General features: G+C 59.9%; 3 protein-coding genes and 1 long non-coding RNA gene across 8 annotated transcripts; 2 read left to right on the top strand and 2 right to left on the bottom strand.

The window, feature by feature from the left end:
• Positions 1-211: 211 nt before the first annotated feature.
• ptprb (protein tyrosine phosphatase receptor type b) lies at positions 212-12,397 on the top strand. 2 transcript variants are annotated; one of them, XM_088406225.1, is made up of 40 exons: positions 221-476; positions 1,258-1,585; positions 2,526-2,666; positions 2,740-2,883; positions 3,358-3,618; positions 3,688-3,954; positions 4,213-4,329; positions 4,401-4,547; positions 4,618-4,735; positions 5,006-5,157; positions 5,227-5,496; positions 5,574-5,632; positions 5,695-5,899; positions 5,972-6,069; positions 6,137-6,302; positions 6,436-6,560; positions 6,641-6,788; positions 6,886-7,155; positions 7,260-7,417; positions 7,616-7,769; positions 7,836-7,936; positions 8,015-8,183; positions 8,291-8,572; positions 8,640-8,912; positions 8,974-9,117; positions 9,193-9,332; positions 9,610-9,743; positions 9,827-9,933; positions 9,998-10,106; positions 10,195-10,278; positions 10,386-10,403; positions 10,473-10,554; positions 10,625-10,715; positions 10,791-10,867; positions 10,937-11,071; positions 11,212-11,334; positions 11,407-11,570; positions 11,659-11,794; positions 11,857-11,962; positions 12,073-12,397. In XM_088406225.1, exons 1-40 carry the CDS (start codon positions 420-422, stop codon positions 12,084-12,086), a joined length of 5,874 nt encoding a protein of 1,957 aa, XP_088262351.1. In that variant the 5' UTR covers positions 221-419; the 3' UTR covers positions 12,087-12,397. The 2 variants fall into 2 exon arrangements, with proteins under 2 accessions (XP_088262350.1, XP_088262351.1); XM_088406224.1 differs by having other exon boundaries at positions 212-476; positions 11,212-11,570.
• A 275-nt stretch (positions 12,398-12,672) lies between these two features.
• LOC148405252 (CCR4-NOT transcription complex subunit 2-like) lies at positions 12,673-16,889 on the bottom strand. Of its 4 annotated transcripts, XM_088406233.1 has the most exons (15): positions 16,706-16,840; positions 15,530-15,683; positions 15,391-15,463; positions 15,191-15,311; positions 14,936-15,121; positions 14,816-14,871; positions 14,622-14,747; positions 14,434-14,564; positions 14,244-14,367; positions 14,015-14,171; positions 13,886-13,947; positions 13,594-13,643; positions 13,434-13,534; positions 13,219-13,363; positions 12,910-13,151 (listed from the first exon to the last, which is right to left on the bottom strand). In XM_088406233.1, the coding sequence occupies exons 2-15, from the start codon at positions 15,671-15,673 to the stop codon at positions 13,065-13,067; spliced, it is 1,563 nt and encodes a 520-aa protein (XP_088262359.1). In that variant the 5' UTR covers positions 15,674-15,683; positions 16,706-16,840; the 3' UTR covers positions 12,910-13,064. The 4 variants fall into 4 exon arrangements, with proteins under 4 accessions (XP_088262355.1, XP_088262359.1, XP_088262357.1 ...); XM_088406229.1 differs by having other exon boundaries at positions 12,673-13,151; positions 13,507-13,534; positions 15,391-15,683; positions 16,706-16,889; XM_088406231.1 differs by having other exon boundaries at positions 14,244-14,564; positions 16,706-16,874.
• Positions 13,163-27,522, top strand: LOC148405250 (uncharacterized). Its single transcript, XR_015864167.1, has 6 exons — positions 13,163-16,069; positions 18,041-18,165; positions 18,251-18,325; positions 25,329-25,399; positions 26,755-26,898; positions 27,374-27,522. It is a non-coding gene; the product is annotated as an uncharacterized LOC148405250 (long non-coding RNA).
• LOC148405251 (potassium voltage-gated channel subfamily A member 5) lies at positions 17,187-24,578 on the bottom strand. The gene is made up of 3 exons (XM_088406234.1): positions 23,084-24,578; positions 21,278-22,399; positions 17,187-18,350 (listed from the first exon to the last, which is right to left on the bottom strand). Exons 1-2 carry the CDS (start codon positions 23,765-23,767, stop codon positions 21,416-21,418), a joined length of 1,668 nt encoding a protein of 555 aa, XP_088262360.1. The 5' UTR covers positions 23,768-24,578; the 3' UTR covers positions 17,187-18,350; positions 21,278-21,415.
• Positions 27,523-27,539: the final 17 nt, after the last annotated feature.

The following is a 27,539-nucleotide window of genomic DNA, read 5'->3' as shown; positions in this document are numbered from 1 at the left end:
CTTTGAAGATGGAGGGTGGGGCTTTTCAACGGGATACACCAACAAATTAGGCCCCCGACTGAGCTGCCATTTCAAATAAGCCTCTACCTCTACCTCTACCCCCCCCCCCCCCCCCCCCACACACACACACACTACTGGCGAGCGATGCCTCTGGCGTAACAGAAAGGTGGTTATAGTGTTAGCTATAAAGCACGTTTTTCTATGCGAGGAGGAAAGGGGGGGCTGGCCTTTTGCCCTCCGCGGGAGGTTATTTGCGGCGCGGCCGGACAGGAAGCGGAGGACAAAGAAGGCTGGCAGGAAAAGGCGGAGCCCCCGTCCGCTGCCGCACTCCCGTCCGGCCTGCCCCGGCAGAAGCGGCCGGCGGGCGGACCAAGCGGGCCTGACACCGCCGAGCAGCCAGAGAGCGCGCCACGTCCCAAATGGAGTCACGACAACCCCTTGGGCTCGGCCTCCTCGTCACCTGGATGATGCTGCAGGTAAGCCACGCCGCCTTTGGCTCCTCCTCCTCTTCTTGTTGCCGGCCAGGTGCCCTTGAGCACGGCTTGTTTTTCTATGTCTTTTGGACTTCTCCAGCTGCAGACATGACCAAAGAAAACTTGTCATCTTATAATAGAGCAATTCTTCTCACCGACCGCGCAATCGTTTGTTTGACCGAGATGTCAAAAGCGAACGGTTATTCCGTTATGATTGGACAACCGCTTTGATCATCGATGAACGCTTTCCAGCCAGTGTTGGACTTGTGTTCGGATCCTCTGATTTCAGCCTCTCGCCAGTCGTTATTCATTGATTGTTGAAAACAGACCATTACCTTTCAAGTTTCATCAAAAAATGAACATTTTCTGCTTTTACTTTGAAAGCGGTGACCGAATCAGTTTACAAAAATCTGAGCCTCCTTGAACATTGTTAAACCACTAAGCAATACTATATAAAACACTAATTATTGGTTAAAAAAAACAACGCAGAAATATGTTTTGAATATGCTTTTATGCCCATTAAAATGTGGCTGAAATTCGTGACAAGCCCGGTTGACTCGGAAAAAAGCCAAAATGGTCGCGACTTAATTTGAATCGGAAAAAGTTGCCGATGAACTAAGAGAGCGCGCGCTTTGCGAATTTCAAACATCGTCTGCCGTAGCATCTCCGAGCTGGAGTCGTTTTGTGTTTGGAGTTGCGGCCTGAGCAACCGTGACCTCGGCAAGTGGCAAAATGGCGGACGCAAGACGACATCTTCTGACGACAATGCCCATGCATGTGGCAGGTCGCGGCCGGACGGGAGCAGGCGCCCGACGCTTGCCGCCCGTCCGTCGACAACGTGACGTCCGCCTGGGACGGGGTGCAGCTGAGCGTGACCGCGGCGGGACGTGACTGCGCCTTGACCGTGTCGTCGCCGCGCTTCGGCCGGGACGTCCCGTGCGTCTCCAGCGGCAGTCGGGTCCCCGGGCGGGAAGAAGAGTTTGACACCGAGGCGAGCGATGAGCCCGCCGTTTTCACGTGCGAGCTGCACGGCTTGCAACCGGGCGGCGCCTATGAGCTGCACGTCCGCTCCGCCAGTACAGGGGAAGCGGCAAACATCAGCGTGCACACCAGTAAGTCAGTTTTTTTTTCTTTTTTTTTTTTCTGATTTTTCTTTGATCTCTATGTGTGTTGTATGCGGTGAGATGCAAGCAAACCTGACATACCCCACAGAAAAATGGCTAGCAAGCCTCACGTGAGCTTTGCTGCCACCTTGTGGCACCTAGAGGAAAAGATTTTTCCAAATTCGTGGGAAAAAAAACAAGTTCCACAAACTATGCGGTTAGTTTTTGCGTGCTGCTCAGGCTTCAGTGTGTAACAGAGCCGCCGCCGCCGCAAACAGGAAGGCACAATCGGCTGCCGGGAGCCGATAGGGCCTGTGCGTGCGAGACAAAGTTTGTGTCTGTGTGTGTGTGTGCGTGCGTGTGTGTGTGTGTGCGCACGCGAGCCTGTTGGAAGGCATCCAAAACAGAAGTTATGTTTCCGCGCTGGGCTGAGCTCTGTTCATTTCCCCTTCCCAATTGTTCTTGTCTTCCCCGTACGTATGCGCGTGTGTGTTTTGTCACGTTGCAGTAACGCCCCAAAGTAAAACACGGTTATATAAATGTTCAACTTTGAATCTTTGTTTTTACTTTGGTGTTTTGTTTTTGTGGGAGGGGGGGTTGCCTTTGAGGTTGTTCCCTTATTTGTATTTGCTCGGAGTCCCGCTTTTTCGGCCTTTATGGGGACCTCTTTAGCTTGCGGGGCCCATTTTGGTGGGCCCTACTCGTCTAGACCCTTTTGGAGGGAACTGACGCCTAAAGATCAAGCAGTGGAAAAGATCACGGCAGAATTGTCACACGCCTCGAGCCAGAGGCAGTGCGCAGGGATATTATATCACCCGGCCCTGGATTTGAAGTGGATATTGGTTAGGGTGTGGCGAACCGTTGTGACTGTTGACCTTTGGTGGGAGAAAATGAAAGGTCTCAATGGGATGGCCCCACTAAGATTGTAAACCTAACGTGTGTGTTTCAGGTCCTTCAGCGGCGCGGAGCCTGCGCGTGACCACCAGGCGAAGCGACAGCCTGGGACTTTCCTGGCAGGCGGGCCCGGGTGGGACTCAGAGTTTCAGGCTTCTGGTGCGGGGCCGTTCGGCAGTTGCGGACAACGGCTCCGGTACGCATCTCTCCGCTTTTCACCAACGGACAGGCGGCCGGCCGCTCACGTAAGCGTTCGCCCCTCCCACTAGTGCGTCTGCTGCTCAACGAGACGTTGGAGAGCTCCGTCACCGCCCACGTCGTCAACCAGCTCAGGCCGGGCGCGTGCTACAACATTACCGTGGAGACGGAGGCCGGCGGTCTCCGCAACCAGTCCGCCGTCCTCGCGCATACGGGTACCGACGTCACTCCCGTACACACATATACCTACAGGTGTCAAACTCCAGAATCCTGCATGTTTTGGAATCCTCTCACTCAAACACACTTGTTTCAAATGATTAGGATCATTTTCAAGTTCCTGCAGAGCTTACTAATAAGATAATTATTCGAATCGGGTCCGTCGGGGAGAGAAAAGCAGAAAGCATGCAGGATACCGGCCCTCGAGGACTGGAGTTCGCACGCCGGTATACCATCACAGCGGGGACATCTAATCATGCATTTCCGAGCCCCTTACCCCTGGCTCTCGCGAAATCCAATTCAAACCCAGACTCTAAATCCAAAGGAGAGCTCTGGACCAGCCAAATGGCCCTACAAGGGCACGCCGTCCTCACAAAGACAGTAGCAACCTGGTTTATGAGCCTTATCAAAACCCTTCCTTTTTTTAATCCCTGGCCGCAAAGGGCATTGACGGACCGCGTTTTTGTCTCCAGCGCCAGCCGGCGTCAGCAACCTGACAGCGGTCGCCGTCGGCGCCGCCTTGCGCCTGTCGTGGCGACCGCCCGAGGGCCAGGCGGACGCCCTGCTGGTGTCGCTGCGCGCAGAAAACTCGGGCCCGCGCAGGACGAGAGCGCTCCCCCCGGACGCAGCCGAGGTCACGCTGGACGGGCTGACGCCCGGCCTGGCCTACCACGTGTCAGTGAGCTCAAGGAGCGGCGAGCTGCTCAACTCGTCAGAGATCGAGGCACGCGCAGGTGGGACCGGGCGGCCCCTTTTTCCCGCGCAATCGGCCGATTCGCCGATCGCTACCTTTTGCCGTTTAGCTCCAGCGCGGGCGTCTCTCCTGACCTTGACGCCGTCCACCCTCGGAGGTCTCTTTCTGTCATGGGCGCCCCCCGAAGGTCAGTGGGACGGCTACCGGCTGGCGGTCGCCGACGGCTCCCGGGAAGCGGTCGCCGCCGACCTGCCCAAGGAGGCCGTTAACTTCACCGTCCCCGGGACGGAACTGCTTCCCGGGCAACGCTACCGAGCCACGCTGCTCGTCAAAAGTGGGACGCTGGCCGCCGAAAGCCACCGTGAAGCAAACACATGTGAGAGCCGCCCGGCGTGCTCTTTTGAAAGTTCCGTTGTAGGCACCCGGAAGTCTCTTTGGGTTCAGAGCAACTTTGTTCATTGTGAGCAGCTTATCAAAAATGCTAAGTTTCGCTTTAAGAAAAAAAGCATCCATCCACAAATGTGGGCCCCCATCCCCCCCTTCTTTTTACGTTTTGTTCCCCCCCCCCCTTCTTTCTACGTTTTGATTTTAAAAGGAATTTTTATTTCATTGAAGCATACTGCATTGTGCCCAGTTCCAGCGCCCGCATGCGACCTGCACATTCGTCACGCCGACGAGACGTCCCTGAGCGCCATGTGGAGCCACGCCCCTTCCGGGTGGCGCGACGCTTACTCGCTGACCCTTAGCCGTGGTAACCGCTCCTCAGAAAGCCAGCCGCGTCCGACGGGACGGCCCCCGCTGACCGCGCGCTTTGTCTCCGAGGTGACGTCACCGTGGATACCAGGGAGGTGGGGCCGCACGCCAGGGAGTGCACCTTCAACGTTCTCACGCCCGGGAGGACTTATAACATCACCGTGACCACCAGGAGCGGGAACCTCAGCGCATCTGTCTTCGTGGAGGGACGCGCAGGTGGCTCCCGTCATCGGCGTCGTCTCGGCCGCCCTTTGCGGCTGATCTCAAGTGCGCGCGTGCGTTGCAGTCCCTGCGGCGTTGAGCGCCATGACGCTCCACAGCGTCGGCGTGGACTGCCTCCAGGCGGCCTGGGAAAGACCGCGCGGGGACGTGGACTCGTACGCATTCAGGCTACTTGAGGACAGGTAAATTGACAGATGTGTGGAATGCAATATGCCAATGTATGTATGTCCTCACAAGTATAGCCGTGTGTTTGTTTAAGACTACAAGTTTGAACTGGATTTTCAGTTAGGCGAAAGTGTTAGAGTTAGGGTTGAGGTTACGCAATCTGTTGAGACGTTCATGGTTAGGCGCTCGCAAATGTATTATGTCCCATGTATTGTCCCCTCTATGAGAGGAAACCCCCCCCCCCCGTGTGTGCAAAACGGTCCGCGATGACCTGTACTGTTTTTCAGAGTGATGGTTCAGAACCACAGTGTTCCGGTCGCACCCGGCCCCGCCGTCTTGCCGCTTTGCAATTTGACGGCTGGCACCCTCTACAGGCTGGAAGCCATCACTGTTAGTGGTGCCGCAAGGTCCAAAATCACAAGTCTGGAGGGAAGAACCAGTGAGTCGGCCTGCCCGTTTGGTGACAAGAGCAGGCTCTCACGCCGAGTGTTTTTCCGGCGCCCTCCAGCCCCAGCGTGCGTCAGCCAGGTGACCGCGGTGAACGGCGGGCGTCCGGACACGCTGCGTGTGTCTTGGCGTCCGGCGCCCGGCGAGGTGGACGGTTACCTGGTCCGCTTGGAGGACGGGGACGGGGCGGCGCTTCACACGCAGGCGGTTTCACCCGGCTCGCCGCTCGAGTGCTCCTTCGGCTCCTTGACGGCCGGACGCATGTACGCCCTGGTCATCGTTAGCAGGAGCGGCGGCCTGGAGAACGCCACCCGGGTTTACGCGCGCACGCGTAAGGGCCGCCGAAACTCCGATCCTTGCCAATAAGACAAAAGGAGGAAACCGGAGCCGCGCGCTCTGATGTGACAGAACCGGCCCCGGTGCAGAATCCCACCGCCGTGCACTCGGCCAGAGACGACTTCCTCAAGGTGTGTGGGCCGATTCTAGCGAAGGACGACAAGCGTGAAAGCGTTGGCGTGTCTCTGCCCAGGTGTACTGGCGTCCGGCGTGGGGCCACGTGGACGCCTACGCGGTGACGCTGTGGCACAACGGAAGCCTGGTGCACAAGCAAAGCGTGGCGCCCGCACGCAGCGAGTGCGTCTTCGCCTCGCTCGCGCCCGGCCGGCTTTACGCCGTCACCGTGGAAACGTGGAGCGGGGACCTTGTCAGCAGCGCCGCCACGGACGGACGCACTTGTCAGTTATCCGCCGCCGCCGGTGCGTCTCGCGTCTGACTTAAAGGTGTTTTGTTTTTTATGCGGTCGTCAGTCCCAGCCTCCGTGTCCAATCTGACACTGAGCAACGCGGGCTCTGCTGAGCTGAGCGTCGCCTGGGACCCCGCCCCCGGAGACGTGGACCACTATGAGGTATGACGGTGACACTTGTTCATGAAAAAAAACAAAAAAAGGGACAAAATGCGCGCTGCGTTGACAGGTCACACTGCTGTTCAACGACACCCGCGTGTTTACGCCAGTCACGCTGGGCAGCGAGGCGCGACGACACACATTCGCGTTTCTAACGGCAGGCCGCCTCTACAAGGTGGTGGTGTCTACCTTCAGCGGGCCCAACCAGAAGGCGCTCTTCATCCAGGGTCGCACAGGTACAGCTCGGGGGCGCACACCCTCTGTGGCCGTGTCCTTTGTCAAATCGGCCCCGTGTCGCAACCCGGCGCCGTCTTGGCTTTACCGGCTCACGTTAGCTCTACGGCTACCGATCTGTGACTTCTTGTCTAGTTCCCGCCGCAGTGACCGACCTCCACCTGATGCCGCGGCGCCCGCCCGTGGACGGCGGAATGGCGGCTGCTTGGACACCTGCGGTCGGAGACGTGGACGCGTATGTCGTCTCGCTGTGCGCCGAAGTGAGTCCGGCGTCATCCGCCCCTTGGGAAAAAGAGAAAAGACGACAAGGCGGAAAGATGACGCGACTTCCCGTCTCTAGGACGGCGGCGCAGCGGAAACCCGGCTCGTCCCGGCGGACGTCTCGTCCCTGGACTTCCTGGACTTGATCCCGGGCCGCGCTTACAACCTCACTGTCCAGTCACGCAGCGGGGAATTGACCAATAGCGTCATGGCGTATGGCCGCGCAAGTGAGTCTCAAAGTCTGAAAAATGTCATCGGAAAGCGGCGCTTGATATTGCGAGGGCAGCGTACTTATTTTGGCGGCGGCGGCGGCGGCGGCAACAGCGCCGTCCCGCGTGAGCGGCCTGCAGGCGGACAAGGAGCACTCGCAACACGGGCTGACGGTGACGTGGGAGCGCCCGGCGGGATTCTACGATGCCTTCCGGTTGCTGCTGGCCGACGGTCGGGGCGCCGCGCTGGCCGAGCGCACGCTGCCGGCCGGCAGCCGCTCGCACCGCCTGGACGGACTGACGGCCGGGAAGTGGTATCGGGTCAGTGTGCTGACGCTCAGCGGGGAAGCGACCTCCGCCGAGGTCACGGCCGAAGGGCAAACGCGTGAGTCGCCGTCGGAGGGCGGGGCTGGGTTAGGGTTAGGCTTAGGGTTAGGGTTAGGTAGGTCTTTTCGCATGACTGGCCTGTAAGCTCCACTCACTGCTCAGGTCCCTCCGCCGTGTCCAAACTGACGGTCACGTTGGCCAACTCGTCAGCTCTGGGCTTCTCGTGGCGCCACGCGGACGGCCACGTCGACACGTACGAGGCGTCGCTCTTCGCTCTGGATGACGATGGCCACGGTGACGGCGGGAAGCCCCGTCGGCAGGTGCGTGCGTGCGCGCGCGCGCGTGTGTGTGTGGAGGCTGGACATGTTTTTTTGTTTTGACTTGTTTTCCATTTAGATCTGATTGACTTTGGTCCAACAGATGAATTGGCCGCCCAATCGCATCATACCAAAAAATAATTAGCCGATAATGTTATCTTGTGCCATTCATTTTTTCCCTGATTTGATTTTGCGGCGCAGGTTCGGGGCGAGCCGGTGGGCGTGCGTCAAGTGTCCCCGGGCGCAGACGCCTGCCTGTTTACGGGCCTGCAAGCGGGGAGTCTGCACCGGCTGCTGGTTGTCAGCCGCAGTCACCGCTTGAGCAGCGGCGATGCGTCCGTGCTCGCCAGGACCGGTCAGTTGGACGTCCCGGTTGCGTTCCCGCCTGTTGCTCACGCTTTCTCGCCGTCCTCGTCCCCAGCGCCCTCCGCCGTCGGACGCCTGCGGCTGGACAGTTCCGGACAAACCGACAAACTGACAATCGGCTGGCAGCACGGCCACGGTCGGCGGAGCGCCTATCAGGTGGAGCGAACCGTCTCGTTCTGGAAACCTTCGGCCTGCTCGCTTTGTGCAAGGGCGCTCACGTGCCATCCACGTCAGGTGACCTTGTGGGACGTCTCGTCGGGCGCCGCGGCAGGAGCCCAGCTGCTGGGAGCCACGCACAGCACTCAGGTCTTCGCCGGCCTCACCCCCGGCAGGCTGTACCGCGCCGAAGTCGTCGCGCGCAGCGGAGAGATGAGCGCCAACGCATCCGCGCTGGGACGCACCGGTGAGCCGAGTCCACCAAGTCAACTTTTCAAAACGGGGGCCCGGAAGCTCTCGGGAACCGGAGTGTTTGCTGAAAACTTTAGTTTTTTTGTTTTTTTTTGCTTCCAGCACCAGCTCCGCCCAGCCAACTGTGGATTGAGGAAGGCCCGAACAACGACACGCTGGAGCTGCGATGGGCCGGCCCTGTTTCGGGCGACTACGACGACTTTGCTGTGTCGTGGACGCCCCCCGACCCCCTGGCGGTAGCCGGCGTCCGCTCGGCCGCTCGCCTGCTGGCCGGCGCCTTTCCAGGCCGGCGCTACAACTTCAGCGTGGCCGCCGTCAGTGGGGGCGGGGCGCCGGGCGGGCCCACCGTCACCGGCCGACCCATCCTGGGGGCCTACACCGCCAGTAGGTGGCACTCACCTTTTTCTGCGCCTCGAAAGCGCGCGTCCGTGCTAACGTGCGCTCCTCGCAGGTCCGGCCCCCCCGCGTTTCCTCCGCTGCGTCCCCACTTCGTCGTCGAGCGTGACCTGTCGCTGGTCTCCTCCCGAATCCGACTTGGACTCGTACGAGGTGGAATGCCGTCGTGACGGGGAGCTGATGTCGGCTCAACGTCTGGAAGGCGGGGTCACCACCGTCACCCTGGACCGATTGGACGCTTTCAGACAGTACGCCGTCACCATAAGGACGGCGTCGCACGGACGCACCAGCGCGCCCGCCACGCGCGTGGCGCTCACCATGATCGACCGTGAGTAGACGCCCGCGGCACTAAACACCGGCGCGTAAGCCATAACGGGTCTGTCTCCCAGGTCCCCCGGCCCCGCCCCCGAGCGTGAGCGTCGCGGCGGCGAAAGTGACGTCGTCGGCCATCTTGTTTCACTTCAACTGCTCGTGGTTCAGCGACGTCAACGGCGCCGTCGGATACTTCGCCGTCATCGTCGCCCAGTCGGACGGTACCGCCTTGGATTTCGGGGAGATGGGCCTTACCGCCCTTGGCGTTCTGAGCGTGCGGTTCTCTTCCCAAACAGCCCGGGACGTTCTGCTGCCGGAGCAGCGCCACCCGCTGCCCTCCTATCGCCACTACATCAGCAACGCCTCAGTCCGGGCCTACCAGAGCGCCTACTTCATCAACAGATGCCCGCGAGACGCCGACGTGACGGCCGCCCCGGTCAGACGCTCGCTCGCACCCATGCGCGCGCGCATACACGCGGGGGTTTTCCCATCATAGTGTTTCCTGGCTCCTAACCTTAACCAAAAGATTGGCTAACCTTGACCTAAATCCAACTGAAACCAACGCTCTAAAAGCCAGTCTTGACCTCGGGGCGGGGGGTCCACCAAAAGACGCTCAAACCTGGAACGTGGTCGCCGCCCCGTCTCCAAGACCGTAGGCACACAGACACGCACTCGCACAAGGTGAAAGCTGAGCGGCCGTTCCCTTTGCTCAGTTGGTGGAGGTCAACCTGGGGGCAGGAGGCGACCGACTGGGCGGCGCCTGCGATCGTTACCGCGACCGCTCCTACTTGAGTGACAGCTACGGCGACTTCTGTGACGGCCCGCTCAAGCAGAGAACTTCCTACAGGTCGCTACCGGAAGGGGTGGGGCAGAACCTTTGGTGGGCGGGGCAAGCTTCTGAGCGCGGCGTTTGCCATTGCGTGCGTGCAGGCTTAGCGTGCGAGCTTTCACGCGACTCTTTGACGAAACCGGCAAAGAGTTTCCTCGGCCGCTCTTTAGCGACACCTACCTGTCCGTGCCGCTCAGGACGCACGCAGGTAAGTCACGCACGGGAGACAGGAAGACAGGCAGCCGGCGCATGACGTGTGCTGTCGGCATCAGAGCCGCTAGGTGGCGCGGCGGTGCAGGGTCTGAGCGCCAGCATGTTTGTGCTGGGCGTGACGCTGGCGGCCCTGTCCCTGCTGCTCTACAGACAGCGGGTGCGCAAAGTGTACGTACGATCGCCAAAGGTCACGGGCGCTATTTGGAATTTTCCGCGGCCTGAGTGCGACGCCGTTACCTTTGTGTGTGTTTTTCAGCGGGGCGGCGCAGGAGAACCCCGTGATGAAGATGAATCTGTGGAAGGAGCTGCCTCGTACGGGGATTTACCCGGGGGTCAGAAGGTCTGCGCCCGCGCCTCCCCGTGTCTCCCTTTAGTTTGGCTTCATTCGGCAGTCTTTTGGCACCTTTCTAGAAAAGTCCCGACTAATGCGTGTATTACCGTTGACAGCGTCGGCGGCGTCAGCAGGTGAGCGAGCGCCGCGGCAAGTTGCGTGCGGCGCATCTCTGCAACATACTGTGACGCCTGTGCGTGCAGTCCAGTAAAGGCCAGCCTTTTTGAGTCTCACCTGTGGAAACTGCAAGCGGACGCCGGCGTTCTGATGTCGGAGGAGTTCGAGGTAAGCCCCGCCCCGAGAGCCGGCCCCGGGCCGGGGAACCCCTGTCGCTAACCCGAGGCGTGAACGTCAGGGCCTGAAGGACGTGGGTCGCGGTCAGCCTACGGAAGTGTCGCGCCTGCCTGAGAACCGCGGCAAGAACCGCTACAACAACATCCTGCCGTGTGCGTTGACGTCCCGGCGCTCTGCCCCGCCCCCCCCCCCCCCCCCCCCCTTTCAGCATTTTCTCCCTCCTCTAGACGACGCCACGCGGGTCAAGCTGTCGTGTCTGGACGACGAGCCCTATTCCGACTACATCAATGCCAGCCACGTTCCGGTACGCCTCCGATGACGTTTCTCGGGGCGCGGCGGTTGTGACACGTGCAGCCCGCGTGTTGCCTGGCAGGGTGCCAAGTTTCGCGGCGAGTACGTGGCCACGCAGGGCCCGCTGGCCGCCACCAAGGACGACTTCTGGAGGATGCTGTGGGAGCAAGGCGCGCGCGCGGTCGTCATGTTGACGCAGTGCGTGGAGAGGGGGCGGGTAAGTATGTCCGCCGCCTTCTCATCGTGGAGATGACCACGGTGTCGGTGATGGGATGACGGTGATGTCGTGGAATCGTGTTTTGGGATACCATGATGCTGTGATGACACCGTCATGCTTGTTTTGACGCTCGCTCGCAGGTCAAGTGCGAGCAATACTGGCCTCACCGCAAGGAGGCCACATTCTACGGAGAGGTGCTGGTCCGGACGATGTCCGAGTCCGTTCTTCCCGAGTGGACAGTCCGCGACTTCTGCGTTTCCACGGTCAGCATACACGCCCCGGGGCAAAGCGCGGGCCGGCGCGTTAACGGCGGCATCGTATGGGCCCTCCCGCAGGAGAGGGGCGGCGGCGGCCCCCCCCGCACCATCCGCCACTTCCACTTCACCGTGTGGCCCGACCACGGCGTCCCGGACGGCACGCACTCCCTGGTGCAGTTCGTCAGGACCGTCCGGGACTTTGCGAACGGCTCGGCCGCCGGGCCCGTCGTGGTCCACTGCAGGTTGCCCGCCGCCCGCGGTTGACTGGCGGGAAAGGGGGTCACGCGCGGCGTTGCGTCGCTCAGGACTCGTGTGCGTCTGTGCGTCCAGTGCGGGCGTGGGCCGCACCGGCACCTTTGTGGCGCTGGACCGCCTGCTGCAGCAGCTGGACGCCAAAGGCGTCGTGGACGTGTACGGATGCGTGTTTGACCTGCGCCTCCACCGCCAGCACATGGTCCAGACCGAGGTAAGCGCCGGCCTGCCCGCATGCGCGCCGATGCGCGATGGTGACACGGCTTCCCGTCGCAGAGTCAGTACGCCTTCCTGCATCAGTGCGTGCGCGACGTCCTCAGAGCGCGTAAACACCAGGGCGACTACGCCATCTACGAAAACTTTGACCCGGACTTGCGCCGCGGTGAGAAGGGGCGGGGCGCCCCCGAGGCAATACCGCTCAGTAACAGCGCCGCTTCAGGTGCGCCGCAACGTCGCCGAGATGACGTCGCTCTTGTCGCCTTTGCCTTTCAGAACTGATCCGCTGACGGACAGGAAGCGTCGCGTCATGGTCGCGGGGACGGCGGCGTCACCTTTGCGGCATGGCGAAAGGAAAGAGAATGCCTTTATTTTTATACTGTATTTTACTTCACGACGTTTTTAAAAGTTATTAATGGATGTGCATATATTACACGTATCCCATGCCGGCAAGTATATGTATTTGAACGGTAAACATTTAGAGGCAAGCGCTTTTGTTGACCTGATCATTTACTTTCATTTTAGCTGAGCCACAAATTGAAGAAAATGTACTGTCCAAAATGTGTGGTTGTTTCACTATGTCAATACAGCTAAGCTTGAAGTTGTGTGACTCGAGAACAATCATTTCGTGTGCGCGCCACGTCTGACGCGCTGCACTCAACGTTGGCTGTTGTGCAGCGGGCGTGCGGGCGTGGAGAAGTTGCTCGCGCGCGTCCTGGCGCTTGCGCTGGAGAAGACCGCCGTCGTTTTGATGTCATTTCCTCTCCAAAACCGGTGAAGCGGGCGAAAGACGGAACCTGCTTTTGCCGCTGAAGATTCAAGCCGCTCATTTTCCGCAAAACGTCTTTCTCCGTCGTTGAGTGATGACATCACACCTTTCATTAGCAGAATATTTATTTGTTGCTATGAAAAAAAAGAAGAAAATATTTGTGGCTATGAAAACACTAGCTGCCATGTTGAGTCCAGGTCACGGAAGCCAGCAGGAAGCTGTCTCCTTGGCAACCGGATGCCGGCGCCCTCCCGTGGCCAATCGAAGGAATGCGGCCGGCCGGCAGGCAGGCAGGCAGGCAGGCAAAGAGGTGTGTTGGCGCAAGTCCCTTCCGCCTTTCCTTCCTTTTGATGTCGCTGTACGCTTTTGTCTTTGCGACAGTGAAAGTGTTCTGCAAAGTCCGCCCACTGCCGAGCGCTTCCCGCGAGCCGGATCCCGCCAGTTGGTGAAGAAGCAGGCAAGTTTGAAGGGAAAGGTCTCTTGGCGGGTGGGCGGCCAATCAGAAGGCCTGCTGGGCTGGGTTGTAGTTGAAGGTGGAGGGAACGTGAGGTCGCTCTTCCAGTTTGTCGTATTCCAGGTGGAACTCCTGATGGGGGGGGGGGGGGGGCGTTAGTCGGCGGGTCGACGCCTGTTAGTACGCGAGCGCGACTCACCTTGGCGACCTTCCTCCAGTTGAGGCAGTCGAAAAAGTAGTAGGTCCCGCGCTCGTAGGCGTTGGTCTTGAGCGACGGCTCCATGCCGGGCGCCCGCGTGATCCACACGCGTTCCTCCTTGTGGTAGCGCCAATCCCTGTTGAAGCTAACACACGTGCGCCGCGTCACCCCGTGGCCCCGACACGCCCGCCGGCGTGAAGGCGCGCGTCTCTCACAGCTCCACGGCGGCCAGCAGCTGCAGCAGGTCGCCGCCGTTCATGTAGTAAAGGTAAAAGAGGAGGTCCTCACCGTAGCGAGACAACTTGATGGCAGCCAGCTGGACGGTAGCAAAATGTCAACGTGCGCACAAGTGCGTGCGGGCGCGCGCAGCCCTACCTTGTCCCGAATGTGGATGTTGGTCAAGTATTCTGATGGTACGTGGAAGTCTGCCAAGGACAAAAGGACAAACAAGCTTCACCTCCAGCACAATCTTCTTTTCGTTTGCTACATGCTGGGGCTCATATTCCAGGTTCTCACTGTCTTTGTGGGGGCACCACGCAAGAGTTGAGCTTCCAAATTTGGTTGGAGTTAGCAATGACTTGTGAAATGCAAGACGTGGATGGGGTGGCCCCACAAAGATAGTAAGACGGGCCCGCGCGCGCGCGTGCGTGCGCATCTCCCAACTGACCGATGTCTTGCGGCCGACACGGCGCAGACGCCCACGGAGATGCGAACTTGGGGTAGAGGTTCCTGGACAAGGACAAGACGAGATGAGCGGCGACAAGAACGGGGCCGGCCGGCGGCGGCGGCGGCGTACTCGGGCGAGTTGAGGTTGAGGCCCAGCGTGGTGAGGTCGGAACCGAGCGCAAGGTGCACCATGCCGGGATCCGTCTCGGCCGCCCGGATGAAGGTCAGTAGGCCGATCATGCCGAACTGGTCCGTTACCATGCCGACGGGGATGTTGGTCACGCGGCCTGCCGCGCCAACGAGACGTCAAGCGCGCGCGGGCGGACGTGAGCGCGCGCGCGCGCCTCAGTGCATCTCACCATCAGGAAGCACCTGTACGCCTTTTTTGTGCTGGTTGTTGCCACTCGTCGGCACAGAACTTTTGTCACCCGGAAACTTTGGACCGTCCGAACCGGAGGCAGGCTTACCTGAAGAGCCGAGGTTCTGATGGGCAGACATTAAAGTCAGCCGACAATAGCCGCGTGTCGAGTTACAGGGAGCGCGCGTCACCGTTTTTCCGTCGTCGCCGGTGCCGCCGGGGTCTTTGGTCTGATAGTTTGGACCCGGGAGTGCTGGGAAATCCTCATTGTGGATGGAGAAATCTTGCGACTGCTCGCCGGACGGCTTGGTTACCATGCCAACTGGCGGGGAGGGTTAGGGTTAGGGCATCGCAAACCGGACCCTCTAGCGGCTCTCACCGTAGGGCGCCCGCCCGGCCAGCGGGTTGAGCAGCGGCGCCAGGTTGGCGCCTCCGTCCCTCCGACCGCGGTCCGCCAGCGCCGGGAAGTCGGACAGGTCCAGAGCCGTCACGTTCTCGCTGCCGTCTGCGGAAAGGTCTCGGAGGTGAGCGGGACGTTCGCCGCCCGAGTCGGCGAAGCGAGCGCGCCACGACCTGTGCCGTTGAAGACGTTGAATCCGGGATTCCTGCTCACGCCGAAACCTGACATGCTGACACGCGCGCGCAGACCGGTCACGCGACCTCCCGACTCGCAAGCGCAAGGTCGGCGGGTACCTGTTGACGGTGAAAGCTTGCCGCGACTGCTTGGGCATTCCGATGATGCTGGGCGACGACCCGCCGGGACTCCTCCCGCCGGCCCCGCCCCCTCGTTCTCCTCCCATGCCGATAGGCTGGCCGGGGGGCCCGCTCGCCTGTTGATTAGGGTTGAGGACGCCGCGGCTGTTGATGGGCAGAATCCCCCTGCCGCGCAGGGCGCAAAGGTCAGCGCTTTTCAACGGCGGTCGTCCGACAGATGACGCGGGGCGGTACCTGCTGGGCGAGGGCGGCGTGTGCATGGCGGGCGCGCCGGCGTGAGCGTTCTGATGTCCGCCGGCCGACTGAGGGAGTCCGCCGCCCCGACCGGCGGCGCGCGAGGGGAAGCCCAGCGCACCTGAATGTACCGCAAACCGCGGCGAGACGAGCGGTTCAAACGGGGGTCCCCGAAACGCGCCGGCTTTTGGGCGACTCACTCTGAGGCCCGTAGAGACTGGCTCCCAGCTGCGACAGCTGTCCCGGGGACGAGGCCGAAGACGACGCCATCATCTGAAAGACAAAGGTGTCCCGCTGACGTCCGCCCACGTGGGCCGAGTCGCCGGCGGCCCCGCTTACGTCCTTGTCGGCGCGGTGCGGCGGGAACGCCGAGGGATGGCCGTAGTATAGGCCTCCCGACTCGTCGGCCACCGCCGCCGCGTAGTCGGCCTCCAGCCCCGCCTCCATGAACTTCTTCCGGTTAGCCCCAAACATGCCCGCCATATCGTGTCACCTGGCGCACGGGCGTAAAAATCCAATCGTGAGGATCCGAGCAGCTCTCGTTTAAAAGGAAGGTGACGGGGAAATAAATCGTGTGTTCGTAGATAACTGACCGTTTGCCTATTTTACCCGTCAACTCTCGTTATTCTTCGACTGGGTTTATCTTGGTTTCGTGGACATAAATAAAGGGCAAAGGACTTCATTGTTACCTGACCTCAAGCCATTCGTGTGCGGATTTTGTGGGAAATGCAAACGGAAGTACCCTGGCGCTGTTAACAAACATGGCGGGGGACTCACCTGACACACGAATCGGTCAGGTGACTAGGTGGGCGTGTCTTTGTTTCCCGAGTGAGGGCGCCAGTTGACTTGCTCGCATCACGCGCCCACGAACGAGCTGAGGTGAGCCGCGTCGCCGTTTCCAATGACAGCGCTCTCCATTCTATTGTCGCGTGGGTCAAATCGAAAAAGTTGGCGCCGGGCGACTGCGTGGATGACGCGATGCCGCCTCGGCGTACGGCACTGTCGCAAACGGCTCGCGCTAGCCACCGAAGCTAACATCATTGCTTTCCCGCGCCGGTGGGCCATCCCCGAGATCAACCGGCCTTCCATTCGGCGTTTCGGTGGAACTGGTCAAAGTCGGTGGTAGACTCGGAGCCGACGTCACATCTGCTCGCAGTTTAGTGACCGACGCGAGTGGACCTTAGCATCGTGGCTAATTGACGCTCCGGCAACTAACGGCTGGCAAAGAATCTTTTCAAACGCCTTCTGGGGCCATCGCGTCAATCGACTGAGGCGGTGGACCCAGTTCCCGCTGGAGTTGGCTCAAAAGTTCCCCACTCTTGCGTTTTTCTTGCAATTTGGGCCCCTAAAGCTCGACTAGCTGCCAGACAACAACAAAAGGCTCATCAGGATTTGCGAAAGACCACCGGACCGACCGAGGGAGTGACAAGCCCTCTCCGGTTCAATGTTCACTCGATGCGCCCGACTGATAACGAATTGCAGTGGAGGAATTTAAAAGAAAAACAAAAATCTTACCGCATCAATCTTTCTTCGCCGCTAGTTTCCAAGATGGCAGACATAGCTTTGCAACTGCAAAGCACGCTGGGAGTCGTAGTCGATATGGGCGCCGTTCTATTGCTTGCGCGCCTACTATTGCTCTTTCCCGTTTTCATCGGAACCACGTTTTTTGGTTTGTTTTGGGGATACACTCGAATACGGGGTACGGCAAAAAAAATCCATCTTTACTCGGTATTACTTAAGTTTCTTCACTTATCGCCAACAACGGCCTGTTGTTACTACTCTATTGTGCAGTGATATGTCGTACTCGAGCACATTCGGGTTTTGACAAACTTGATTAGTTTCAAATATACTATAGTATTGTATATTCCGTTCAACGACGGAGCGTGGGTCGATCGCTGGAAACTAGCCCGAACGAATGAAATTGTAGCGTGAATTAGGACGTCAATGAATTTGTAAATGGCCCCCTCTGGTGGACGCTAGAGAAAATACCCTACGATCAGAGTTGGCAGTGATTTTATTCAGTCGATAATCAACATTTGAACAGACACGACACGCACACAAACACGTTTGGCTTTGTCACACCCGTTTGGCAGCGTCGTTAAGTGGCAGGAGTCATTAATTAAAGGGACCGAACCCAACCTGACGGGGCGGGACGGGACGGGACGGGACGGGACGGGGCGCCCAAACATGCGTGTTGAGACTCGCACAGACCGGGGGACGACGACAACATGCACACTAGTCCGAAAGATCCAAAGACGAACATGAACTGGATCAGGAAGAACGCTCACTTTGTCTGTCTTCTCTCTCTCTCTCTCTCTCTCTTTCTTTCTTTCTTTCTTTCTTTCTTTCTTTCTTTCTTTCTTTCTTTCTTTCTTTCTTTCTTTCTTTCTTTCTTTCTTTCTTCGTGTGCTCGTTCTTATCAGTCAATTTTGACTCCATCCTGTTTTTATTGTGCGTTTTTATTGTGAAAATGTGCATGTTTGATTGCCTCTGCTTCCTTTGATTTTGAAAATGTATTCCGTTTGCCCACGGGGGCTTTCGTCCCCCTGTAGCACTTGTGAAAAGTAAGCCCATGGTTGAAGTTTGCTCACTGCTGCTGGCGTCGCTTTTATTGTGAACGCGTAGCCCATCTTTTGTGACTTGCGCTTACCAAACGGAATCCTGATTTCATTCCTCGTTTTTAGTTTGAAAAAATATATGCTCGTTTGAATGCTGGTTCTTCCTTTCTCCTGACTATTTTTTCTTGTGAAAAAAATAACCTCTGTGGGTGGGCTGCTTCCTTTTTTATCATTTTAAAATATACTCCCACGTTTACCCTTTTTTCCCCCCCCATCCCTCCTCTTCTTTTAGGAGCACTTCATCTTGTGAAAAGTCCTTTGGAAACATTGACGTGCGGGAAGAGGAGGCGTAAAGGAGGACGCCATCATGCGGCATAGAAAGAGTCCAAAAATCACCGGGACCCTTAAACGCATCGGGTGCGTGGAAAGGCTTCACGTCGACGTACTTGTATATGGCTTTAGGAAAAGGAAAGGAGTCTGTGATTTCATTTCCCGGCAGCAGCGATGAGGCGGCTCCTCGCCGACCGTTGATTGGCTCGAAGGCACGCAGGTCCAGAGGGAGCGAGGCGTGCGGCAGGTAAGGGTTTCGGCGGTCATCCGCTCTGTGGGAAGGAAGCATGTGAGACATTGATCGCCTCAGCTTGATTCACATTTTTCCTTCCGCTTGATTGGACCTTACCGCTCTATGGTCATTCTATAGTGCTAACGGTTAGCGACACGGTCGGCGCCATAGCTTTCCTACCGCTTTCATTTCCCTCTTTGCGCGACTCCGGCGGACGCGCCGTCCTTACGATGGCCGCGAAGAAGAAGTCGACCGAGTCGACTTTAGAAAACGGTTCGACCGAAAAGATTCACTCGGGCGGAAGGCCGCTGGAGCGTCGCGATATCGGCGAGGCAAAATGCCGCCCCCCTCGTATCGCAAGTTTTGCATTGTTTCTTATCCGTACAGAGTGACCCAAAAACAAGTAATATTGTCAATATTAGCAAATCTTTCCATAACGACGTGAAGGCAAGCACCCGACGTTCCGGCCAAAGACCGTAAAGGAGGCGCGAAAGGAGGCCGACACCTTTTCCCTTTCTGTTTTGGATGGCATTGGATGCTACGTACAGTATCGGCGGGCTCGGCGTTGTTTTGGCCCCTCCCCCTTCCATCTTCCTGGAAGTTAATCCGCGGCGTTGCGGCAGATGGCGGCGTGCGTGGGGCCGGCCCGCGTGCCCGCGAGCAGGCCGCCTCCGCCGCCGCGCTAGTTATGAATGATTGCACGCTTCGGGGCATTAAGTTGGGATCACTTTAATCCAGCGCAGCATATGCAAGGCCCGCTGGGACAAATCCGGCGCCGCCCGGCCGCCGGCACGCCCGTCGCCTTCGTGCAAAGACCTACAGACCCGCCTCAAAAGTCCGCTGGCAATCTGGGCGGGTTATTAGGGAATCCTCCGCTCATTCCCCACCCCCCGGTGGCCGAGCCGCGCGCCTTTTCCGCACGGCTCGGCCTCAAACCGGGATCCGGGTGATCCCGGCTCTTTTGGGCGTCGAGGGCCTCGCGCGTCGTTTGCTCGCCCTTTGCCTCCGCGCGTCCGCATCGCTCGCGTTGGGTGCCGGCGGGTTAAAAGGCAGCGGCAAGAAAAGAATCGGGCGAGCGTAAAAGGAGGACACAAAGCGGCGCGGCTGTTGTCAGAGTTTCCGCTTGAACGCTCGCCATCGTCGTCGTGTGCCAGGGGGCGCCACCGGGCCACGTGACACCCGCTAATTAGAAATAATGACGGAACGTGACCGCCCGCTCGCCTCATCCCCGCGCGTGTACGTGTGACGTGGCGTTTCGGCTCACTTTCCAAATTGGCTTTTGCTTGATCTTGGCCTCGGCGATCGTTGGCTCAGAAATGCGGAAATGTGGATCTTTTTTCGGCGGGGGGGTGGGGCGCCGTGCGCGCGCGCGCGCGCATGAGATTTTCATGTGTGGGTAGAAGTCGTTTTTGCGCGTGGTTAGTGCGCGCGCGTGTTTGAGTGCGGTCGGTTGGTTTGGCGCGTGCCCGTTTGTGTATCGTTTGCGTGGGACGGACGACCGATCGGAGCTCGCCGCCGCCAGAATGAACCTGACATAAGCGTGCCATCGCCGGCCACGTCGCTGTTTCCGATGCGTCCCCGAGCTCGGCTGATGTCATCCGGCACGATGACATCATCGAGCGCCGTTCGTCCTCAATTTTCTTCGGCGGAATCTTCCCCCCCAGCGATAGCGGGGTTGCGGCTGAGGACCGCCGCCGTGTGCGTACGACTGACTGCGTGCGGGTGCGCGTGTGCGTTATGTAACTTCCTCCTCATGGCGAGTTCTTCCCCTGCCCGGACGAGCCCATCTTCCAACTCGCGCAAAGGAAGTGGGCACCTCTGGGTCATGCGTTTGAAGGGTGCGCGTATATCCTAGCCGGTGCGCGCGTCTTGTCGGATCGGCAATGTTTTGCGCGTGAACGCTTGGTCGCTCGCCGGCGTGCGTCGCTGTGCGCTCGACGCCGTAAATGTATATACGCCTTTTCTACCAAAGCCGACGAGTCATTTCGCTTGTGACGACCGGAACCGAGGGGCTTCGGCGTCTTTACTCAAAGACGCTTTGACGCGGTCGCAAAGGTGGGGAAATCCGACCCACCGTAAGGGGTGGGGCTCGTATTCCGGGTTTCGCCCGTCTTGCCCTCGCCCGGACCTCGAGACTTGGTTTTCCACTCGGTCGGGCTTAGCCGATCCGTCGCGACGGCTAGGGGCTAGGAAGCGCACGACGTCAATTGGATGGCCCCGCGGCCATGAAGTAAATGTGCGTGCGCGAGTATAGATTTTTTTTTAAGTGTTGCGCTTGTGTGGCGTATGAGGCGTGCGCGCTCGCATGAATGGCGTGCGCGTGTCGGAGATTATGGAAATAAAGTGAGGGATTAGCGCCAAGGCAGTTTTAGTGTCAGCGGCCAAACGAGACGTCGATCGCTCGACAGCTTTGACGAGATATTTTTAAGTTTTCTAATCTCCTGGCGCCGCACGACACCGCGCGAGGCGTTCAAGGACACTCTGAGTCGTCCTTTGCGTTTCCCGCTCACTCTTCGCGTTTCCGTCAATCTACGCGCGGGGACGAGGACGGCGCAACGTCGGTTGCGTGTAGCCGAGCGCGCGACGGCACATTATTAGCATGCGGCCATCTGTCACGTTTGTGCGCGTTAAGGAGTGTGAAACGAGCGGCTCTTGCGTGAGCGCGGTTGCCGCGGCAACGCTGCAATTACAGCACGAATTGACATGAAAGTAATCGAAGATGCGGAGGGGCGAGGCGCGCGTCCCTTTCCGCTCGGCCGCGGCCAGATGCTGCGCCGCCCCCCTCGGCGTCCGCGCGTCTTTCCCACGAAAACGCGCTGCCGGTGCGAAACACGACTCTGCTGCGATGTCGGGGGGGGGGACGGCAAGGCGGGGGAACGGAAAGGTAAACCGCCGGGAGCGGGCTGCGAGTCGGAAGGGGAGGTCGGAGCGCGCCTCCAGAAAGGCCCGGCCCGGGCGAGCACTGACCTGGTATGAGTCCCGTCGACCTGATGGCGTATCCAGAGCAAACCTGAGAGGAAGGGGTGTACGCACGCGCAAAGCGCGCGAGGCAGTGAGGGGGTGTCCGCAAAGTCCCGGTTTTTGTCTCCCGAGCGTCCCGCCGGCCTACAGGTCGGTTTCCCGCGTGTCCAGGCAGAAGGCGTAGAGCGAGCTTTTCAGGTCCAGGCCGCTGTTGGCCTTGACGTCGGCTTTGCCCCCGCCGGCCGCCTCTTTGCCCCCCTCGCAGCCCGGCCCGGCCTTGGCCTCGGCCGGCGCCGGCTCGTCCTTGAGCGAGGACTGGTCCTGGTCGGTCTCGCGGTGGTAGAAGTAGTTGAAGTTGGACACGATGACGGGCACGGGCAGCGCGATGGTCAGCACGCCGGCGATGGCGCAGAGGGAGCCCACGATCTTGCCGCCCACGGTGACGGGGCGCATGTCGCCGTAGCCCACGGTGGTCATGGTGACCACCGCCCACCAGAAGGCGTCGGGGATGCTGGAGAAGTGCGACTCGGGCTCGTCGGCCTCGGCGAAGTAGACGGCGCTGGAGAAGAGGATGACGCCGATGAAGAGGAAGAAGATGAGCAGGCCCAGCTCGCGCATGCTGGCCTTGAGCGTCTGGCCCAGGATCTGCAGGCCCTTGGAGTGGCGCGACAGCTTGAAGATGCGGAAGACGCGCACCAGCCGGATGACGCGCAGGATGGCCAGCGACATGGCCTGCTGGCCGTTGGGGTGCTCCTGGCCCTGCTCGGCCAGCTCCGTGCCCAGCGTGATGAAGTAGGGCATGATGGACATGATGTCGATGATGTTCATCACCGTCTTGGAGAACTCGGACTTGCTGGGGCAGGCGAAGAAGCGCACGAAGAGCTCGAAGGTGAACCAGATGACGCAGGTGGTCTCGATGATAAAGAAGGGGTCGCTGAAGGTCAGCGAGGGTCGGGCCGCCGTGCCGTTGTCCGGGCGCCCGCTCGCCGGCAGCTCGCGCTCGTCCCTGAACTCGGGCAGCGTCTCCAGGCAGAAGGTGATGATGGAGATGGTGATGACCAGCACCGAGACGATGGCGATGCCGCGCGCCGGGCTCGAGCTCTCCGGGTACTCGAAGATCAGCCACACCTGCCGACAAAGCCCCGGCCTTTAGTCCGCGGATGGCGCGCGTGCCCGCCGGCCCGTTCTGCGCGTAGCCGCGCACTTTTTCATTACCCCCCCACCCCCCACCCCCCGGTTGGAAGGCCTCCTATACCCGCGTCCCGGCGGCAGAAAAGCCCGGGCGTTCCCGAGCGCACGCGCTGGAGGAACCGCCGCGTGCCGCTCGGCCGGCAGCCAGTTTACCTACCGGCGACTGTAACCGGGGGTTCTGACGCGGTCGCAACGGCGCTCGGGGGCGGAACCCGCGGCCGCTCGGACGAGAGCCGAGCGCTCTACCGCCGGCCGCGGCCACGGGCCGAGTGGCCGGGGGGGAGGGTGCGATAGTTGACGCCTTCGGTCAGGCCGGGGGAGGGCGAACGCCCGTCCCCCGATGAGCGTGCCTCGCCGCCCCGACGGCGGAGTGGCGGCACGCGGCCCTGGAGCCCAAACTCCCCGTTTGCGGGGAGGGAACGCGGCGGGACGAGGGCGCGAGAAGCTCCGGCGTTTGCCGTCTTTGGTCAGGGAGGGAGAGCGTAAACGACGGTGCGCGCGGGGGTACCCGTAGCGAGGGAGAGCGTAAACGACGGTGCGCGCGGGGGTACCCGTAGCGTCTCGCGCGGGCCCCGAAGCGAATACGAGGGACGCGGAAAGAAAGGCTCCTTGGACACGGACCTGCTTCTGGAACTCGTTTCGCGGCAGCGGCTTCTCCTCCTCCTTGATGAATCCCTCGTCCTCGCGAAATCGCTCCATGGCCTCCTCGCCCAACTGGTAGAAGCGGATCTCGTCGGCGAAGACGTCGATGGACACGTTGACGGGCCTGCGGATCTTGCCGCCCGACTGGTAGAAGTAAAGGATGCCGTCAAAGCTGGGCCGGTTGCGGTCAAAGAAGTACTCGTTGCGCAGCGGGTCGAAGTACTTGATCCTCTTGGCGGGGTCGCCCAGCAGCGTGTCGGGGAATTGGTTGAGCGTGCCCAGCTGCGTCTCGTAGCGGAGGCCGGCGATGTTGATGAGGACGCGCTCGTTGCTGTCCGAGTCCAAGTCCAGGTCCAGGAGCTCGTCGTCGAACACGTGCGGGCTGTGATCGGCGCGCAGCAGCGCGTCCATGGCGTTCTCGCTGCAGCTCAGCGTGCTGTTCATGTCGTTGATCCTCCACGCGGGTGGGAGGGGATGCTGCTGCTGCTGCTGCCGCGGCTGCTGCTGCTGCTGCTGCTGCTGCTGCTGCTGCTGCTGCTGCTGAAGGGGCGCGTTAACCTCCTTGCCCAAGTCGTCCACGAGCGCCGAGTGGAGCTGCTGCTCCTGCTGCTCGCCGTTGTTGGCGCCGCCGTTCTCCTGCAGGCTCACCAGAGCCACCTCCATGGCCGCCTCGCCCGCCCGCCCGTCCGCCCGCCCGCCCGCGGCTCGCTCTTCACGCGCACTTGTTGACGGCGCCCGCCGGCATCCGGCCAGATCCGAGAGGAGCCGGAGAACGGGACGCGCCCCGCATGAAATCTCGGCAGGAGTGGAGCCGAACGCCAGGGCGCCGAAGGAACGGCGTCTCTCCGCCCCCGAGCTCGCCGGCGCCCCCCCTCCCCCCGCCCCCGACCGACCCGCCGCCCGCCCCCGAATGCGAGCGGCTGACGCTTTCCCTCGCTTTTCTCTCTTTGTTCTCTTTTTCCTTTCCTGCTTTTTTTGGGTGGCGGGAATCAACAGACGTCGTGGTTTATTGAATTTGGTGCGGGGAAAAAAAAAGACATTCACCCATTCGGGATCAAGCCTGTTGATGTCCTCGTCATCTTATATAAGATGACGCGCTCCGGCGAATGTGCGCGTGGCTTTTTTGTGCCGCTCGGCAGATCGGCGCACGTATGTTCGCGCTCGTGCGCACGCGCGAATTTCAGCAAGGGCGTTTTAGCCGCAAGGAAACGATTGACCTGAGGAATGGTGTCTTGTCTTTGAACGGAACTTGGCCATTGGCCCACGCTGGCCCTTTAAGAGCGACCAACCAACCAACCTTAAATGTACTCAGTCATCCAAACTTACACTGGATGCACGCACACACATACACATACGCGGTGACCTATTTAAAAGGTTACTTTCTTTGCCCCGTGGCCGGATTAAGAAAACAAAGCGTGAATGCTATATTTATCCCTTTTTCTTATCTAATGCGGCAGCCTGATCATGATCAGCACCCCCACCCCCTATTTGGATTAACAGCCCCCCCCCCCAACGCACACACACGCATTCACAATAACGGCAATGTGAGGAAGTAGGTGGCCCGCAGGCAACGGCGTCCCCACAAAGGAGGCGACCATTAAGACGTTTCTACAAATAAGATGGCCGGCACAGCGTTTTCCAGCGCGCACAAGACGCGTGTGCGCGTGTGTACTGTATGTGTTGCTGTGTATTTTGGTCCTCCGGGGCAGTATGACACAAGGCTGCTTTAATTCAGGCTGACAGGCGGTGAGTTCAGGTCCAGTCAGAAATCACACGACATTAGGACGTGACATTATTTGAAAAAGTCGCTTTTCATCGGACCGCAGCGTAATCGGACACGGGACACCTCATAGCCGCTAGCTTTCCGACTCCCGCCGAGGCCGCCGATGCCCGCTGCCGATAATACGATCCTCCTCCGTTAACGCGGTTCCAATGAATGTCTGTAGACACCAATGGTCGTCAATTGGAACCAGAGCCACCTTTTTTTTGGGGGGGGGGGGGCTGAAATATCAATCAAAAAATGTCATGCGGACTTTGATGGGGGTTCGAGGATAAATATTGGCAGTAATGCAAAAATCAGACGCTTTGGACTCGTGAAGAGGACATTGTTTTTGTACTTGTGATGGTTGGTGTCTCTGCAGGGGAAAAAGGGGGAGCGGGGGGCTGTGCGCCATGCCGGCTTCTGATGAATCACAAAGCAGCGCTTGCGTTTGTTGTTTGGCAGGTTTGCGCTTGTGCACGCGGGAGCTGCGGCGAAAATGCCGGTTGGGAGGGAGACGGTCTCCATGGCAACAGGTAAGCGTTAACAGCCGGAGCGGCGTCGGAGGCGCCGGCCCCCGCGTCACCTCGGGGGCATTTTTGTGCCGCCCCGCTTTCATTGTTCACTTCCTGTCGCGCGCTAAAAGACGACACTGTGCAAGAGGGTTTTTGGGTTCCCTCTCTGAACCCGCGGAGGAAATTTTCACTCCAAATGTCCCGCCGCATCGTGCCGACTCACGCAATAAAAATGGACATATACCGCCGCAGCCGGGCCCCCCGTTGAACGCCAGTGCACACTTTTGCATTTTTTTTAAAAAAAAAAACAAGAAGTGAGCCGTGCCCGAGAGCGCGCCGCCGTTAGCTTAGCACGTGCCGCGTGTGTGCCGGATGTGCGCCCAAGTGGAAAATGGCCGCGCAGGAAGTGGGAGCCAATCGGCAGCCGAGCGTACAGGCCCTCAGGAATAGCTCACGCACGCACGAGAAGTCGGGGGGGGGGGGGGGGGGGGGGGCACGTCGAGTATTCCGGCGACAGTCCGCGAACGGCTGTCACATTGCGACGGAGGAAGCTCGCTCCGTCGCGTCGTCACATCGCCGAGCGGCGGCGCTCTAGTCCCACCGTCTCGTCGGGTTTTTGGGCGGGCGTGTCGCCACGGCAACAGTACGTAGCCGAGCGTGAGCCGACAGGCGGCGCCGTCGCGCGCGCGAGCGAGCTTCCCGCCGGCGGCAAACGAGCCGGAGGGACACGTGAATATTTCATGCGAGAAGGAGATGCCCGGCTTTCCGCTTGCCGCCGAGCATGTCGGAAGCCAAAAGAGGGCGTGTCCACATCAAGCTCCTCAAGGCGGACGGCTCGGCTTTTCTGCACGCTCACCTTTGCACGCCGCCGTTTTTCCGTGGCCGCCGTTTTCCGTGGCCTCACTTCACTTGAAAAAAACGTCTCTTCCGCACTTTGGAGCCACGTTGCCCCGGGCGTCGCTGCGCTTTGCACGCCGCCTCTTTGGGAGCATTCTGATTGGCCTCTTTCAGTGCTGTGTTGTCCCCCCAAAATTACGTGCTGACCAGAATAACTTGCTTGCGCGTTTGAAGGACAAATTGGCCGCGCGCTTTTACATAAGTGCTAAAAATAGTTGTGACTAATAAGGGGATCCCTTATATAAGCAGGCTGCGCCTTTATGAATGGGGGGGGGGGAGGGGGGGGGGGGCTCAGCTCCTTTGCACAGCTGCTGCGCTTTCCGCGGTTGAAAATTTTATATCGTCGCTTCGGCCTTTGACAGTTGGCTCGTCTTCCTCTCCGAACGAGCGCGAGTCGCTCGATTCGGCAAATTCGTTCTAATTTCGCGCTCCGCCATACGATAGCAATTTCTCGTTTTCTCAATGAGCGCAAACGACAGGAGGAAATGAGACGACGACTCGGGTCACGTCGGAAGGAGCCGAGCGCGGACGTTCCTGCCAGGTCAAGGGCCGCCGCAGCCACGCGCCCGCACGCGTGTGACCTCAGGTGACCTGGCGCGGAACTCGCTGACAAGTTGACCTTGGTGAGGCCGTCACTACCGCCTTTGTGTCCATCTTTCCTTCTCCCGCCTCGCTTTCCGTTTTGCGTCCATACCTGTCGCTCTATTTGACCTTTCGGGACTTTTCATTGGTTTTATTTGTGGCCGTCGCCGGGTGTCCTCGAAAGCTCCTCCGTCTCCGTCCGTCTCTCCGGCCCTCTTTTTCTGTCCCTGCCCCTCGCTACGGCTCCCTTTGCATTTTTCTCGAACGCTTCCCGGTCTGCTCCCGCCCTTTCTTTTTCTGTTTGTCCGTGGTGTTTGTTTGTCTTTCTCTCAACCTCTTTGTTCCCGTCTTTCTTTCCGCCCCGTCTCTCGCTCTTGGCGCGTTCTCAATCTGTCTCCGCCGCCTTTGTCTCACTCTCGTTCCTTCTGCCTGTCTCTGGTGTTCTCTCTATTTTTATCCGTGTGTCTCGCTCACTCCCGCGCTCTCCCCCCCCCTCTCTCTCCATGGCGCCAAAAGCGCGGCTGCACTGCGTCGAGCGCCCCCGCCTCCCCCGGCTCTTCCTGGCTCTGGGTGGTCCTCGTCAGCGGCGCCCGGAGGCGCGTTACGCCCAAGGCTCCTGCCGCCCTTCTCGGCGCGGCGGCCGGCCCGAGGACGTGGAGGGGGCGCCCGCGCCGCAGTGCGG

The sequence above is a fragment of the Hippichthys cyanospilos genome, chromosome 22 (assembly GCF_059441005.1).
Source record: "Hippichthys cyanospilos isolate Australia breed blue-spotted pipefish chromosome 22, RoL_Hcya_1.0, whole genome shotgun sequence".
Taxonomy (NCBI): Eukaryota; Metazoa; Chordata; class Actinopteri; order Syngnathiformes; family Syngnathidae; genus Hippichthys; species Hippichthys cyanospilos.
The sequence above is the reverse complement of the archived record's forward strand: the minus strand, read 5'-3'. Positions and strand labels throughout refer to the sequence as shown.